The sequence below is a fragment of the Oryctolagus cuniculus genome, chromosome 2 (assembly GCF_051225735.1).
Source record: "Oryctolagus cuniculus isolate XC-2025 breed Fujian yellow rabbit chromosome 2, ASM5122573v1, whole genome shotgun sequence".
Taxonomy (NCBI): domain Eukaryota; kingdom Metazoa; phylum Chordata; class Mammalia; order Lagomorpha; family Leporidae; genus Oryctolagus; species Oryctolagus cuniculus.
This window is the reverse complement of record NC_142868.1, coordinates 2,938,228-2,954,088: the sequence shown is the minus strand read 5'-3', so window position 1 is coordinate 2,954,088 and position 15,861 is coordinate 2,938,228. Positions and strand designations below refer to the sequence as shown.

The window sequence follows — 15,861 nt, the reverse complement described above, 5'->3', positions numbered from 1 at the left end:
CACTGGAACTGTGGGTGCAGTGAGCGCACGCCGCTACCCCCCCCCCCCCGCGGGGAGAAGGCGGCCCTGTGGAGTCGGTTACAGAGAAATGATTGTGACTCCCGGGAAGGCAGGGGACGGAGGCCTCGGGCAGCCTGTCGTGTGGGGACCCGCGTGGGGACCACGCACCAGGGACAGGCGGGCACAGCTCTGAGGGTCTCCAGCCAGAAGTGGGGGCCTGTGGGTGGAGACATGGAGGGAGGCGGGTTCCTGCGAGCCAATTGAACAGGGCACTTGCGGGAGGGGGTGGGGCTTTTATGAAGGGGCGGGGCTGTCGGATGTGGGGGGAGCCCCAGCAGATGGGAGAGGGCGTCATTATGGGGGGGGGGGGTCTGCTAAAACTACCCGACCAGGAGGGGCACGGACAAGGCCCGCGAAGGCTCTGGAGCTCGGCCCGGGCCCTGCCTGTGCTGGGTGGTGGCGGACCCCAGGCCTCGGTTTCTCCAGCGTGGGGCGGACGCCCGCCCGCGGCTCACGCCCGTCCCGCCCACCTCAGGGTGACCGCTGCATCCTGGGCCAGGCGCGGAGCTTCCGGAGGAGAAAGCCGGCGGCCTGGTGCGTGCAGGGCAAGGCCTTCACGTCAGCGCTGACGTCGCGGCCCTGCGCCTGCCGGGCCTCGGACTTCCTGTGGTGAGCGCAGTGCCCCACGCCCCCACGCCCCCACGCCCCCACGCCCCCACGCCCCCACGCCCCTCGGCCAGCGCAGCCCGGGAGGAGGCCCACGGGTCTGTGGGCTTGTTGGCCTCACGTAGGGAGGGAAGAGGAAGCGCGGGGCTTGGGGTCTCGGGGCTCCTGCCCCCAGCCCTGCCCACGCTGTCCCCTGTGGCCCAGGCGCCGCCCTCTGGCCTGGGCCCCGCCCCCTCGGCCGGCCCCGCCCCTCCGGGGTGCTCCTGGCCCCCACCCTGGGCAGCGGCCCCGCAGAGCGCCCGTCCAGCCGGCCCGGCCTGTCCTGTCCCCGCAGCGACTACGGGTTTGAGCGAGCGCCCGTCGGGGAGTCCAACACCAGCAGGTGCTCCGCCAACTTCTGGTTCAACCCCTTGTCGCCCCCTGACGACTGCGCTCTGGGCCAGACCTACACCAGCAGCCTCGGGTGAGCTGGGGGCGGGGCTGAGCTGGGGGCGGGTCCTGGGCTGGGGCCTTCCCCCTCAGGCTGGAGCTGCAGGCACCCCCCCACTCTGGGAGGGACAGGGAGCAGGAGGAAGAGGCCCTGGGGGTGGCAGAAATGCCCCTGACGTCCCCCGGGGGAGCTGAGGACGCGGCTGGGGGAATGGACGCTCACAGCCCGCACCTGCCGTCCGCCCACCGCGGTCCCCTGTGCTCAGCTGTGCTGCTTCCCCCAGGCACACACCTGTGTCGTTGTCTGTAACCCGTGCGCCCATCCATAATCCGTCATCATCCACCTGTCACCCATAGTCCATCCACTGTGCACCCACGCATCACCTACAGTCCACCCGCTGTGTTCCATCCACCCAGTCCACCCCGTGATCCGTCCATCCGTGCGTCCATCCATCACCCACAGCCTGTCCGTCTGTAATCCATCCCCGTGCACCTGTGTCCCCATGCATCACCCATAGTCCACCCATCTTGCCACGGCCACGTGGGCAGCAAAGCCAAGGGTGGCCCAGCCCCCAGCTCACTGCCCTCCCGTTTCTCAGCCACGGCGTTCAGCCTGGCCCCTGAAGTCTCCCTCGGCGGCAGTAATGGGGCCGTCACCGCTGCTCGCTACTGTGGCCAGTTCTTGCTGCCGGCTGTCATCTGAGCGGTGCGAGCCGGCCCAGGGCACAGATCCGGCGTCGCCAGTCCTTCCCGCCCCCGGGCCTCGGTGTTCTGGTCTCTACAGTGGGGCCGTGGGAGGAGCTGAGCGGAGCCACAGAGGCCGGACCTCGGGGCAACGGGTGACGGGCGGCCCCACCAGACCCTGGGGCACCGCCCCCGTGTGACACGCCCCTCCCCCCCAGGTACCGGAAGGTGGTGTCCAACGTGTGCGAGGGCGGCGTGGACCTGCAGCAGAGCCCGGTGCAGCTGCAGTGCCCGCTCATGCCGCCCCGTGGCCTGCAGGTGCGCCTCCGTGGCGAGGCCGTGGCCGTGCGGCCCGGGGAGGACGTGCTGTTCCTGGTGCGGCAGGAGCGGGTGAGCGGAGGGACGCGGGCACGGAGGGGGTGGAGTGGATGGGCACGCGGTGGGTGCCTGTGCCCCCGTGCGTGGCTGCTGGCCACACACACGCGTGAGAGAGACCCGCTCATTCCCCGGCACGGCCATCACGCTGCTTCAAACCCCAGTTTCAGATCTAGTTCCCTCGGCATCTGAAACAGAAGGAATTCACACAGAGAGCCGGCGACGTGCCGTCGGTCATGCAAGCCGTGTGCGTGCGTGGGTCCCCGGGCCCGCAGGAAGCTCGCGGACGAGCTCGGGGGGAAGCTTGGGCCACAGTCAGTTTTCGCAGCAACTGCCTGTTACCCTCATTTTCCGGAACTTCCTGAAGTGCCCTGTGTACAGACAGATAAAGATGATGCAGGGCGTAAACATACATGCACGTGTTCAGTTACGTGAGTGTCCCACCAGCCTTTCAGCTCTTCTTCAAGATTTATTTGAAAGAGAGACAGAGACAGGGAGAGGGACAGAGAAAGGGAGAGGGACAGGGACAGGGAGAGAGAGGGAGAGAGGTCTTCCATCCGCTGGTTCACTCCCCAGATGGCTGCAACGTCTGGAGCTGGGCCGATCCAAAGCCAGGAGCCCGGAGCTTCTTCCGGGTCTCCCATGGGGTGCAGGGCCCAAGGACTTGGCCATCTTCCACTGCCCTCCCGGGCCCCAGCAGAGAGCTGGATTGGAAGTGGAGCAGTCGAGACTCGAACCGGCGCCCCCGTGGGATGCCGGCACTGCAGGCAGCGGCTTTGCCGGTTATGCCACAGCGCCGGCCCCTCTTCTCCCTGCTAGAGCAGATTGTTTTCCTCTGATTTTAGAAGCAGTGACCCTTGGAAAATGCACAGTAGATACCAAAGGGGTCACCAGGAGAGCCGTCCAGGGGAACGAGTGGATGTCTGCGTCTCCTCCCGCTCTGCCTGCGTCCCTGGAGCGCGGCTGTGGTCAGGAGCAGGGAGAAGCTGGTGTGCGCTGTGGGGGTAGACACCTGCGGGGCTCGCGGGGTCCCCAGGCTGGCGGTCAGCAGCGGGGCGGGCGGGGCTGCGGGCTCTGTGCACCTGCCCATCGGGCGCGTCCCGTGAGCCGCTGCCCTGGTACTTGGCCGCACCCCCCTCACCCCAAAGCTCCGATAGGTGAGGCCTCTCCCCCAGGGCCGCGCATTAGTGAGCGGCAGGGCTGGCCTGGGCCTCGGGACCGGACTCCTGGAGTCCCCGGTCCTGGTGCAGGCTCTGATTCCGTCTGTCCCAGGCTCCCTTGCCGACTGAGACCAGCCCAGTCCCCTGGGCGAGACGGGGCACCTCTGTCCCCCGCCGTGTCTTCAGGTGGCAGGAGGGAGAGCCCTGGCGTAGACCCAGCAAGGCTCCTGGTTCTGGGGTGGGCCGGAAAACGTGGCTGCCTGCTGCCCCCTAGTGGCCGGAATCCGCACTGCGTCTGCAGATTGCCAGCCCCGGGGGACCGGGACCCCAGGCTGAGCACCGGCCCCTCCTGCGGTTGTTGGCAGGCACCGGGCTGGGGCCCGAGGACGGTGGGCTCCCAGGAGGCCATGTGCTTCCTGGGGGAAGGGCAGAGGGAGTGCAGGAAGGGGGCAGCTGCGCACTCGTGCACACTTGAGTACACACGACAGACGTGTTCACACGTGTGCCCTGCACACCCGCAGGTGCACTGGTGACTCATGAAGACTCACACTCGTGCACACTCACATGTACACACAGGACACAGGTGCGTTCACACGTGTGCCCCGCACACCCGCAGGTGCACTGACGTGCAGACTCTGTTTGTTTGTGTTTTTTTTTTGTTTTTTTTTGTTTTTGTTTTTTTTGACAGGCAGAGTGGACAGTGAGAGAGACAGAGAGAAAGGTCTTCCTTTGCCGTTGGTTCACCCTCCAATGGCCGCCGCGGCCGCGCTGATCCGATGGCAGGAGCCAGGAGCCAGGTGCTTTTCCTGGTCTCCCATGGGGTGCAGGGCCCAAGCACCTGGGCCATCCTCCACTGCACTCCCTGGCCACAGCAGAGGGCTGGCCTGGAAGAGGGGCAACCGGGACAGAATCCGGCGCCCCGACCGGGACTAGAACCCGGTGTGCCGGCGCCGCTAGGCGGAGGATTAGCCTAGTGAGCTGCGGCGCCGGCTTGACGTGCAGACTCTGACACGTGTACACATGCACATATGACACAGATGTGTTCACACGTGTGCAGGTGCATTGGTGCACTCACATGCAGACTGTCACACTCGTGCACACTCGCGGGGCCTCTGCACACACGGTCACGCCCAGTCTCACGCGGGCCAGAAATCACACAGTGAGGCTCTAGGAATCGCACGTGAGAGCGGAGACCCCTGCAGGCAGCCCCGAGAGCCGAGACCCCGGGAGGCAGCCCCGAGAGCCGAGACCCCCGGGAGGCAGCCCCCTGACACGGGCGGGCGCAGGAGCAGCCTCTGCAGCCCCCACGGTGAAGCTCGGCCCGGCCCCCAACACTGGCACCAAAGCGAAGCTCCCGGCGCGCCGGCAGCCTCGTAGCAGCCATGGGAGAGCGCCTCTGGGGTTTAGGCTTGGAGCCCTAAAACGTGATGTCAGAGGGAGAGCGGGGCCCCGTTGGGCGGATCCTCTGCGGGCAGGAGGCTGTGTTGGGGGTGGGAGGGCGCGGGGACCCTGCCCGCCGTGGGGGGCGCAGGCGAGGGCGGGCACGGGGCGGTCCCGCGCAGCAGGTGCAGGCGCCAGGTGGGAGCCCAGGAAGGCGTGGGCGTCACCGGCGGTCAGGGTACACCGTGCACCTGCCGCCGCGGCTGAGGTGGTGACGGGCGGGCCCGAGAATGGCAGTTCCTTAAAGGCCGTGGTGCAGCCGTCACAGCCCGGCAGGCACGCGCCCCTGTGCACACGGAAACCTGTGTGTGCACGTTTGCAGCGGGCAGGAGGCGGGCTGACGGCGCCCACGGCAGCCGCGTGTGTCTCGGGGGACACCCCCACACCCCCCGACCTCAGCAAGCTGTCGGCTTCGGGGCAGGGCCAGGTGCCGACCAGAAGTGTGCCGGGCTCTGTCGCTTCATCCCTGGTCCCTAGGAAGGGTTCCGGGGGCGTGGCCTGCGGGGCGGGGTCACGCAGGAAGGGGCGGGGACACAGTGGACCTGAAGCTGCCTCTTCCCCTGCGTCCCCACCTCTGAGGGTCGGGCAGGAGGCTGCTGGCCGGTGAGGGACCCACGATGGGGCGGGGCTTCTCAGCACAGACCCCACGGCCGCGAGGAGCCGGAGTGCGGGCGTCCGGACGGGTCGCGGCGTCTTCCTTTTCTCTGCTGGGGTCAGGGGGCTCTGCCGGGTGCCGGCCTGGCTCACGGCCCAGCGGGGCCCTGCAGGGGGCCTCAGGTGGCTTGGCCCCGCCCCCGGGGCCCCGCCCACGCAGAGCAGGGAATAGAGGCGTGGCCTCGTGTCCCTGCAGGGAGACGTCCTGACCACCAGGTACCAGGTGGACCTGGGCGACGGCTTCAAGGCCATGTACGTGAACCTCACGCTGACCGAGGAGCCCATCCGGCACCGCTACGAGAGCCCTGGTGTCTACCGCGTGTCCGTCAGGGCAGAGAACTCGGCCGGGCACGATGAGGCCGTGCTGTTTGTGCAGGTCAACTGTGAGTCGGGGCGGGGGAGGGGCGGGGACGGAGGGGGGGGGAAGCAGACCCAGGCAAGGGGTGGGGGACAGCAGGGTGGGGCCCCAGGCAGGGAAGGGGCGAGGGAGGGGCAGGGACCCGGGTGGGGGAGGGCGAGGGGAGGGGCAGGGACGGGGCGGGGACCCAGGCGGGGGGGGGGGGGGACAGCGGGGCGGGGGAGGGACAGGGACGGAGGGGGGGAAAGCGGGGTGGGGGAGGGGCGGAGACCCAGGCAAGGGGTGGGGGACAGCAGGGTGGGGTCCCAGGCAGGGTAGGGGTGAGGGAGGGGCGGGGACCCGGGCGGGGGAGGGGCGAGGGGAGGGGCAGGGACCCGGGTGGCCCCTCCCCGTGCCCTGAACAGCAGTGGGGGCAGCAGTGATGAAGGTGGGGGGTGTCGTGGGTGGAATGACAGTTGGTGGTCGCCATGGAAACAGTGAAGGAGGTGTGGCAGGGATGGAGAAGCAGCCTCTGAGACGCCCGGGTGCCCCGCCCTTGAGCCTGACCCCTGTGGGGACCCTGCAGCCCCCCTGCAGGCCCTGTCCCTGGAGGTGGTCCCGGTCATCGGCATCAACGAGGAGGTGAACCTGACGGCCGCGCTGCTGCCCCTGAACCCCAACCTCACCGTCTTCTACTGGTGGATCGGCCACAGCCTGCAGGTGCGCTGGCCCAGCCCCCCACCCCTGCCCCTGCTGGCCCAGCCCCCCACCCCTGCCCCTGCCGGCCCAGCCCCCCTCCCCCTGCCCCTGCTGGCCCAGCCCCCCTCCCCCTGCACCTGCCGGCCCAGCCCCTGCACCTGCTCCTGCGGGCTCTGCCTGGGCTGGGGCAGGGCACGTTATGGGGGTCCCTGCCCTCAGGCCCCTCCTGGGGTGGGAGACGGCGTCACGGCAGGGGAGGCCCTTAGAGCAGCCCCACCGGGGCGGCAAGGAGGGGGAGCCAGGGCCGTTCTGCACGGGGGGGGGGAGACGGCCTGAGCCTGCGGAGTGCTGTGGGAGGGGGAGCTGGGGCCTCCAGACCCCGCAGCCGAGGCCGAGCCAGCCCGGGGCAGGGGCGGAGGGGCAGCACACTCAGGATGAAGCTCCCTAGACTGGGCACGGGGTCCGGAAGCTCTGGGTTCGAGTGTGGTCTCCGCTGCCTGTCTGATGGCCCCGTCTCTCGCTCCCTGTCCTGGGAGAAGCTGCCGCTCGGCGGGCGCCGGGCACTGTGCGTGTGCCACGCAGGCAGAGCCAGCCCCTGGCTGAGAACCGGCCACCCAGGGAGCCCGCACCCACCCGCCTGTGCCCCCGCAGCCCCTCCTCTCCCTGGAGAACTCGGTGAGCACCCGGTTTGCGGCGGCGGGCGACGTGCGGGTGACGGTGCAGGCCGCCTGTGGGAGCTCCGTGCTGCAGGACTCCAAGGTCATCCGCGTGCTGGGTGAGCCCCAGGGGGCCGGGTGGGGGGTGGCGGACACGGCAGCCACGTGACAGGCCCCCTCAGTGCCACTGGCACCTGAGAATGCCCCTGGGGCACAGCCAGCGGCAGGTCCCTGCTCTCTGGGAGGTGGGCTCCCCTTTCTGTGCCGCCCCCCACCTACCCCCAGCCCCCACGCACAGCTGGGTGGTGATGGGCGGGGCTGCATCTACAGAGCAGAGCTGGGGGGGTCTTGGACAGGGTGGGGAGGGGGGTGGAGGGGTAGACTTGTCCTGTGCGCAGCCAGGCCCTCCCCTCTGCGCACTATGGCCGCCCTCAGCCCTGGGTGCACGGGGAGGCGGCCTGTGCCTCCCCGGGGCCACTCGCTGGCCTGCTGCAGCCCACGACGGGCAGTGGGCGGGGCCTCAGCCAGAGGCTGCCCCCTGAGCAGCCCCGCCTCCGCCTCTCTGCAGATCAATTCCAGCTGGTGCCGCTGCAGTTTTCCAAGGAGTTGGACGCCTACAACCCCAGCACCCCCGAGTGGAGGGAGGACGTGGGCCTGGTGGTCACCCGGCTGCTCGCTAAGGTGCGGGCCCTGCAGCCTCCCTCCCAGGGCAGCTGCTCGGGGGAGGGACAGGGTCGGGGCCACCCTCCCCCGGTGGGCCCCGGGTCTCTAAAGTGGGCCTCATTTTCTCCCCAGGGCCGGGCGCTGCCCTCGGGGCTCAGGGAGAGCAGCCCGGGTGGGGAGAGGGACAGGTCCCCCGGGGCGGGGTGACCCGCCTCCCGCCTGTGAGTGGCACTGGGTCCCTAGGAAGATCCCCGGCAGGGCTACGTAGACTGGGACCTCCGGAGGCCGAGGGACCCAGGGCAGCAGAGCGTGCATGGCTGTGGCTGGGCTGGGGCGCTGGGGGCGGGGAGAGAAGGCCGCTGGACCTGGTGACAGGGAGGTGGCGCCGAGGGTGGGGCGGAGCAGCCAGCAGGGCTGGGCGCAGGGCCGGGGACGGGGCCAAGCGGGGAACGACAGGGTGTCTGCGTCCCCACAGGAGACCGGCGTCCCCCAGGAGCTGCTGGTGACCGTGGTGAAGCCGGGGCTGCCCACCCTGGCCGACTTGTACGTGCTCCTGCCCCCGCCCCGGCCCACGCGGAAGAGGAGCGTCTCCAGCGACAAGGTGTGTCCTGCGGCAGGTGCGCCGCACAGCCGGGCGTTCACAACGTGGCCGGCTCGGTGGCTCCGGCGCGAGGCAGTGGGCCCTGCCCTGTGGCCACGCCTTCTGGAAGGCACGGGGACCCCGGCCAAGGGAGGAAGGCAGGGAGCCAGACCCCACGCCAGACTCTGCCCTTCCGTGGCCCCGACTGCAAGGGCTCAGGGCAGAATCAGCCCCACGGGGCGAGCGAACATATCTGACACGGGACCCCCGCCACAGAGCAGCCCCACAGAGGGGCTGGGGGGGGGAGTGCCCACCAGGGCAGCTGCAGTCACGGAGCAGACCAAGAGTGGGCCTTGGCAAGGAAGCGGACAAGGAGACCCCCATGGGTGCCGGGGGCGGGGGGCTGGACAGCGTGACCACGGGAGCCAGCAGTCCCGCGGCCAGGTGTGACCCGGGAGAGCCCCACGTGGAGCAGCTGGGTGTCCCCCGCTGACCGGGGCGTGAAGGGGCGTGGCCTGTGCCTGGAGGCTGCACTGACCCCAGCTGGGTGAGCACAGCTTTGAGAGCCCGGTGCTCGGCCACGGGAGCCACGCGGCCCACGTGACTCCACGGAGGCAGACTGGCTGCCCGGGGCGGCGCAGCCAGGGAGGCTCGGGGCGGGGGTGAGTGAATCACCGGGGAAGGCGCCAGAACCCTCTAGATTGTTTGTGCAGATGAAAGGTTCTCAGGGTTTTTTTTTTATTTGAAATGCAGAGTTAGGCAGAAGCAGAGACCGAGAGTAAGGTCTTCCATGCGCTGGTTCACCCCCCAGCTGGCCACAACGGTCAGGAGCCAGGAGCTTCTCCCGGTCTCCCACGTGGGTGCAGGGCCCCAAGCACCTGGGCCATCTTCCACTGCTTTCCCAGGGCACAGCAGGGAGCTGGACCGGAAGTGGAGCAGCCGGGACTCGAACCGGCGCCCACGTGGGATGCCTGCCCCCTCGCCTTGCAGAGCCTTGGTGTGCCTGGGTGATGTAACTGCTCACCCAGGCGGTGGAGCTGGCGCCAGGCCCCACACCTCCGGCAGGGGGAGGGGCCCCATCTTACAGAGAGTGAGGCTGGGGTGGGGGTGTCACCAGGGAGGAGCTGGGCCCCGCCCCCCAACACGAGGGACAGCGAAGGTGACGGAGGCGCCCAGGGCGTTTTCTGGAGAGACAAGACAGTCCTGGGGTCCGGGCTGTGACCCCAGGAGCACAGGCACTGCCGAGGGCTATCGCCCAGTGCACGGGGAGCAGGAGACGCGGGCCGCAGAGGTGCTGCCCGGGTCAGCGGGAGACGCCGGCGGCTGGCAGAAAGGCAAAGGCCGGCACGATGGGCGCAGGCACGGGGAGACGGAGCCAGCCCAGGAGCGGCCGCTGGTGCCGGATACGTCTGGGTCCAGCACCTGGAAGGGGCACCCGTGGTCCACAAGGCGCCTCCTTCCGCTGGGGCACCTCCTCCGGGAAGCCCTCCCTGACCATGGCCGGGGTCTCCATCTCCCAGCACCTGCAGGCAGGGATCCTGAGAGAGGGCAGCAGCCGGGCGCCCCGGGGGTCCCCGCAGCACGCGTGGTGACTGCCGGCCGCCGGGCTCGCTGCTCCCGTCTCCCACAGGGGTCAGCTCGGCCCCGGCCGCCCGGCTCAGGGGGTCAGCTCGGCCCCAGCCGCCCAGCTCAGGGGGTCAGCTCGGCCCCGGCCGCCCGGCTCAGGGGGTCAGCTCGGCCCCGGCCGCCCGGCCGCCCGGCTCAGGGGGTCAGCTCGGCCCCGGCCGCCCGGCTCAGGGGGTCAGCTCGGCCCCGGCCGCCCGGCTCAGGGGGTCAGCTCGGCCCCGGCCGCCCGGCTCAGGGGGTCAGCTCGGCCCTGGCTGCCCCTGGCGCCCCTGACGCCGCGTTCTGCTTCCAGAGGCTCGCGGCCCTGCGGCAGGCACTGGCAGCTCAGAAGATCAGCTTCCTCCTGCGCGCCGGGCTCCGTGTCCTGGTGGCCCTGAGGGACGTGGACGCAGGTGAGAGGCGGGGCCTCCTGGCTCTCCTCGCCAGGTGCCCCGTGGGGCCGAGCCCTTGGCGCCCCTCCCCCTCACGGCCGCTTCCTTGCAGGTGCACAGAGGCTGGGCAGCGGCAGCAGCGGCTACTGGGCGGCCGTGGTCCTCTTTGTGGCCGGGCTCTTTGCAGCGGGCGCCTTCGTCCTCTACAAGTTCAAAAGGCAAGTGGGGGGCCCCCAGCAGGGCACGGGTAGGAGGGCGCAGGCGGGGATGGGCGGACTCCCCAGTCCCGGCTCCACCCACCCTCACAGGGGCAACCTCCGGGAGGGTCACACCCCGGCCCAGGCCCCTCGGCCCCTCACCCGTTCCACCCCTGAGGGCTGCGGTGTGGGGACCAGCTGCTCCCGCAAAGCGGGCTCGGGGTGTCCGGGGTGGGGGCGCACACGGCGCCTGTTTCCCTTCTGAGAGGCGCTCACATTGGCTGCCCCCCTCAGGACTGGTCACCACCCACTCGGAGCCCCGGGCAGCCTGACCTTGCCTGGGGCGTGGAGCTGGGGGTCCCTGGGGTGGCAGAGGTCGGTGCGTCCCCGCCGGCTGCCACAGAAGCCCCTCGAGTGACCGGCACGTGCTACTGGCGCCCACGGCGTGGGGGAGGCGGGTGCCGTTCGCTCCTTGGAGCCCTAAAGCCCTCTGATGTCCAGGTGCCTGGGACCCGGCAAGACATGGCCACCTCGGCCCCTCCCAGCTGCCCACGCGGCCCGGGGCTTAGCCAGTCCCTGACCTGCCCTGAGCCTCTGCCTGTGGCGGGGGCAGCCGTGTGGAGCTCGGATCAGAACAGGGGCGCTGGAGGCAAACAGCTGGGGTTGTCCCCGTGGCCTAGACCGGGGTGTGGACACGGGGGTGGGGAACTCACCCCCCTACAAAGTCCCCCTGAGGCCGGGATGTGGGGGCCGCACCGGGCCTCCTGCGTAGAGCTGTTGCCATGGAAACCGAGGGAGCACAGTGACAGGGTCCCTGGGGAGCAGTGAGGCCCTGGCCAGCCTGGGAGGGACGCGTCCCCTGGGGTGGCCTCCCTTGTCGCCCAGGAGTCGCGTCTGACCCACGTTTCAGCCCAGCGCTGGCCCAGGCCCACCTGCCCACGGCGCTCCTGGGCGGCTCGGGGGCGCGGAATGGCGCCGTGACTGCTGTCTGCTCTGGAGTCGCTGGGGAGGGCGGCCCCCTGTGCCGGCAGAGCGGCTGAGCCCGCGGGGCTCGGCTCGAGCGCTCGCTCCGAGAGACTGGGGGCCCACGACAGGAAGATGAGAACGTGCCCCAGTGGAGCTACTGGCCCGGGGGTGGGCGGTGCCTGGGGCGGGGCCCCTGGAGCCAGGCCCCGCCCACAGCCCCCCCCCCCCGCGCTCCCGCCCGCAGGAAACGCCCGGGCAGGACGGTGTACGCGCAGATGTACAATGAGAAGGAGCAGGAGATGACGAGCCCCGTGAGCCACAGCGAGGACGCGCACGGCGTGAGCCAGGGTGAGGGCCGGCCCAGGCGGGGCGCCGCCGAGAGGGCAGGCCCCGCCCCCCGGGGCAGGAGAGGGCAGGTCCCGCCCCCGGAGGCAGGAGAGGGCAGGCCCCGCCCCTGGGGGCAGGAGAGGGCAGGCCCCGCCCCCGGAGGCAGGAGAGGGCGGGCCCCTCCAGGAAGCCCTCCTGGCCGGATCGCGGGGGGCCTTCCCCACGCGAGTTCCCTGGCACCGGCAGCCAAGTCGGCACTGCCCCCCACCCCCCACCCACACGGGGCTCTCCCGCGGTCAGCGGCAGGCCGCAGTCCTCCCGTGGGCCTCCCCGCGCTCAGGCCGCCAGCCGCGCCGCGCCCCAGAGCCCCTGCCCACGGTCTCTCCGGGCCTCTAGCCCGAGCGGACAGAGATGGCCAGCCTGGCGCGTGCTGTGTCAGCTTGCGGCCCTCGGAGTCACCCTGGCCCCGCACCTTGCTCTGTCTGTTCAGGCACCCCCTCCCCCCCACAACAGTCTCTGCATGTCCACAGGGAGCACAGACCCCGCCCCCGAGGGGAGGGGCCGGGCCTCAGGGCACGGAGCAGGATGACCAGCGGGACTCAGGAGCGCCCCCCGCTGGAGGTCGGGGCCCTGTGCTGCCAGCCCCCCACCCCCAGCCGGCTCCGCTGCGTTCTGCGAGCACGGGCCAGGGTCGCGGTGCCAGATCCCCTCTGCAGGTCTGTGGGCCAGCGCGCTGAGGGAGAGCAGTCCGGGCAGAGAGGCCCCGTCCTCGCCCGCGGGCGCTGGAGCTGGAATTCGCTCCTGGCACACCCCAGAGTCCCCCGTGTCCCCGTCATGGCCTCACGGGTCAGGGACTCAGGCCCAGAGAGGCCACTGGGGACATGGGGTCTCGGGAGGACCCCAGCCCTCAGGGAGGGGCGCCACCCGTCCACTCGAGTACCGACCCCGTCGTAACTGGCGCCACGCCACCCTCTCTCCCCACGCCGCGCCCTGCAGTGCCCGGCGCCAGGAGGGGGCAGAGCCGCAGCCCCTCGTGCACCCCCTTGCTGCCAGTCCCGGGGGCAGCCCCCGTGCAGGTCAGTGGGCGTCCACTGCTCGTCTCGCGATGGCACCGGGAGCCCCACCCTCAGGCACCCACACAGGCAGGCAACCTGGAGACCCCTCCCCCAGCGCACTCCCCTGCCTGGGACGCCCGCCACCCGGCGCACCGGCTGAGGCCGCCACCACGTCCCTGCACAGCCCCGCCTCCGCCGGCCTGGGCTGGGGGGCGTGGGCTCAGGCGGCCTCTCTGTTTCCTAGGCAACCACTCGGGCGTGGTCCTGAGCATCAACCCCCACGAGAGGCGCAGCTACCTGGTGAGCTGATGCCGAGGCCACGCCCACTCCGTCCTGCGCCCCGTGGAGGGCTCCGCCCATGAGCCAGGCGTCGAGGACCTGCGGGGAAGCCCCCTCCTCCAGCTGTGCCCGCCCGGGGGACAGACCCTCCTCCCTCTGTCCAGCCCCTGCCGTCCCCGCCCACTCCGGCTGCGTCTCTGCGCCTGGAGCCCGCACTCGCTGGGCCTGCTTCTGGCCGAGCCGGGTCCCTCTGGGAGGCCGCTGAGGCCGGCGCTGACCGTGCCAGGCCGCCTGCACCCTCCGGAGGTGGCGGGTGGTCCACTCTGTGACCACCCAGGTGGTCCTCGGGATCGCTTTCCCACAAGGTCCTGGGCCCCCTCCTCGGGTCCAGAGGCGCCGAGGAACCCAGCGCTTGCAGTTCCTCGCTCTCGCCAGCAGGGGGCGTTTCCTGCCCCACTGGTCCACTCCTCACCTGGCTCCGGAAGTGGGAGATGGGGACCCCTCCTAGAGGCACCCAGTTGTCCGCACAGCCCAAGGGAGCCCACAGCAACCTGGCCGGGGGAAGTGAGGGTGGCGGCGCAGTAGCCGCCAGCGGGCGGGGTGGCCGGGGAGCAACCCCGAGCCCCGCAGGGCAGCCAGGACCCAGGCGGGTGACCTGAGCGTTGTCCAGGGCGCAAGGGCTCCGTCACCTCTGGCACACGCGGGGGACGAGGGCAGCCTCTGGGGTGGGGGGACACAGCCGCACCCAAGCCCCTCCCCGGTACCTGCGCGCAGACCTGGGCTCCCGGACCCCGACCCGCGCCCGCGCTGCGAGGCGTCCTCCTGCGCCCGGCCTGCGGGTCACCGAGGGAGGCGGGTGGCGTCCCGCAGCTCCCTGTGTCCCCCATGTTATCGTCAAGATCGTGGCGGGTGCGTGGAAACCCCGCCTGCCGGCTCCACGTACGGGCCGTGGGAGCGAGGCCCGCACAGCCGGCGGAGGCGCCTAACAGACACCACGCGTGCTTTCTCACGTCTCCTTTTTAAAACTCAATAAATCAGTTGTGATGCTTTTAACAAAGGCTAATAGACGAGCGGCGCCTGCGTCCTTACGGGTGTCTTCCGGGGCACGCGCGCGCGGGGGTCCCCCGAAGCAGCTCCGGGCCCGGGCAGCCCCTCCCGCCCGCGCCGCCACTCCGCGGCCCGGCGTCCGGGTCTCCAAGGCGACCCCGTGGCGGCCCCCGCAGCCGGAGAGCTCGCACGGCTCCCGCCCAAGTCCGCAGTGGTCTCCGGGGACCCCAGGACGGGTGCGGGCAGTGACCGCGCGGACGCCGGAAGGCCTTTCACCATAACCACTGCCCCCCACTGGTGACACAGAGCCCCGCCAGGCAGGACCCCTGCTGACCCGCGGGGGGTGGGGCGGGAAGGAAGTGGGGGTGGGTTGGGCAGAAACACCGCCCACCGGTGCACACAAGCGGTCCACCCCTTCCTCCGCACCAGGACGGTCGCCCCCTCCCCCACAGTCTGCATCTCGTCCCGGGGGCCCACAGCGACCCTAACCCGTGCCCCACTGCACAGACCGCACACGCGCCGCGTAGCACCGCAGCTCCTCAGTCCCAACCCTGGGCGGCAGCAGGTGCAGCGACCCCTGCGTGGGACAAGTGAGGCGGCACCGCGGGGGCCACAGAAGCCAGGGCTCACATCCGCGGGGGGGTTGAGGCCATCACCCCTCCCCCCACAGTGCCCCCACAACCCCTTCTCTCCTGGGCAGCTCGGGCCCCACTGAGGGTCCGGCCCACCGCAGCTCCCCTCCGAGCATGCGCAGCCGCGCAGCCATGCACCCGGTCCCGGCCCTGGCACAAGGATGACCCCCACCGCCCCCCCCCGGAACCCCCACAACCCTGGAGGAGACACAAGGAGGCCACACGCCCTAGTGGACTAGAGCCGGCGCTGCCAGCCGCAAGGCCACAGTTCAGTGTGGACGCCTCAGGCCCGGGAAGGCCACTCCGCGGAGGGCAGGGGACAGGTCCCCCAGGAGCACAGCGTGACCACAGGCACCCCCGAGCGGTGGGGATGTGGACAGCTGCAAGGACACAGGGACGCTCTGGTCTCACGCTCCAGAGATGGCGATGAGGGCGCAGAGACCCGCGCGGACTGGTGCGCAGGTGCACGGATCCGGGAAGTGGCGCGCAATGGGCTGGGGCGGAGGCGCGCAGGTGCGCGGATCCCTGATAGGCGCGGGGCGGGCGCGCAGCAGAGTAGGGAAGAACCGCCAGCGAAGGTGGCAAGCGCCCGGCGAGGCCAAGAACAGCGGTGCTGGAGGCCTCGGTGACAAGCTAAACCACGGAGCTCTGGCCTCAGAGACAGGGCCAAGAAAACAGGGGAGAGGAGAGGAGCGCGTCCTGGGGGGAGGGAGAGGAGGTGCGGCAGGCGCGTGGGCGCGGCCTCCCCACGGGGGGCGGGGCGCGGGAACCAGGCCGCAGGGCTGGAGGGGGCCGCGGGGATGAGGCCGCGCTGGGCCGGGCGAGCTGCCCGCTCCCAACGGCACAGCTCGAGGGGCAACGCCGGGTCTCTGGTGAGGGCGCCGACTTCTCACCAGACACCTCGGGCGGGAGGGCGGCCAGCAGGGACCCTTCCCCAGGGACGCTGGCAGGAGGGGGCAGGGCAGGGAGGGGGAGGGGAGGGGTGGGGGGAGGGGCCCCGCCCCGTCACAGGGCGGCC

General features: G+C 71.0%; 1 protein-coding gene across 3 annotated transcripts in view; it reads left to right on the top strand.

Annotated features, from left to right (window-relative positions):
- The window catches only part of SORCS2 (sortilin related VPS10 domain containing receptor 2), a 218,855-nt gene extending 204,628 nt beyond the window's left edge, over window positions 1-14,227 (top strand). For 2 of the 3 annotated variants that reach the window (XM_070069545.2, XM_089325237.1), the window contains exons 16-28: window positions 536-669; window positions 1,001-1,129; window positions 1,998-2,169; window positions 5,605-5,791; window positions 6,332-6,465; window positions 7,096-7,219; window positions 7,669-7,781; window positions 8,239-8,364; window positions 10,262-10,361; window positions 10,453-10,558; window positions 11,748-11,851; window positions 12,827-12,906; window positions 13,130-14,227. In XM_070069545.2, coding sequence (XP_069925646.2) covers window positions 536-669; window positions 1,001-1,129; window positions 1,998-2,169; window positions 5,605-5,791; window positions 6,332-6,465; window positions 7,096-7,219; window positions 7,669-7,781; window positions 8,239-8,364; window positions 10,262-10,361; window positions 10,453-10,558; window positions 11,748-11,851; window positions 12,827-12,906; window positions 13,130-13,153 — 1,533 coding nt within the window. In that variant the 3' untranslated portion in view covers window positions 13,154-14,227. The remainder of the gene's footprint in view (window positions 1-535; window positions 670-1,000; window positions 1,130-1,997; window positions 2,170-5,604; window positions 5,792-6,331; window positions 6,466-7,095; window positions 7,220-7,668; window positions 7,782-8,238; window positions 8,365-10,261; window positions 10,362-10,452; window positions 10,559-11,747; window positions 11,852-12,826; window positions 12,907-13,129) is intronic. The other variant, XM_070069546.2, reaches the window with a different exon arrangement.
- The last annotated feature ends 1,634 nt before the right edge of the window (window positions 14,228-15,861 follow it).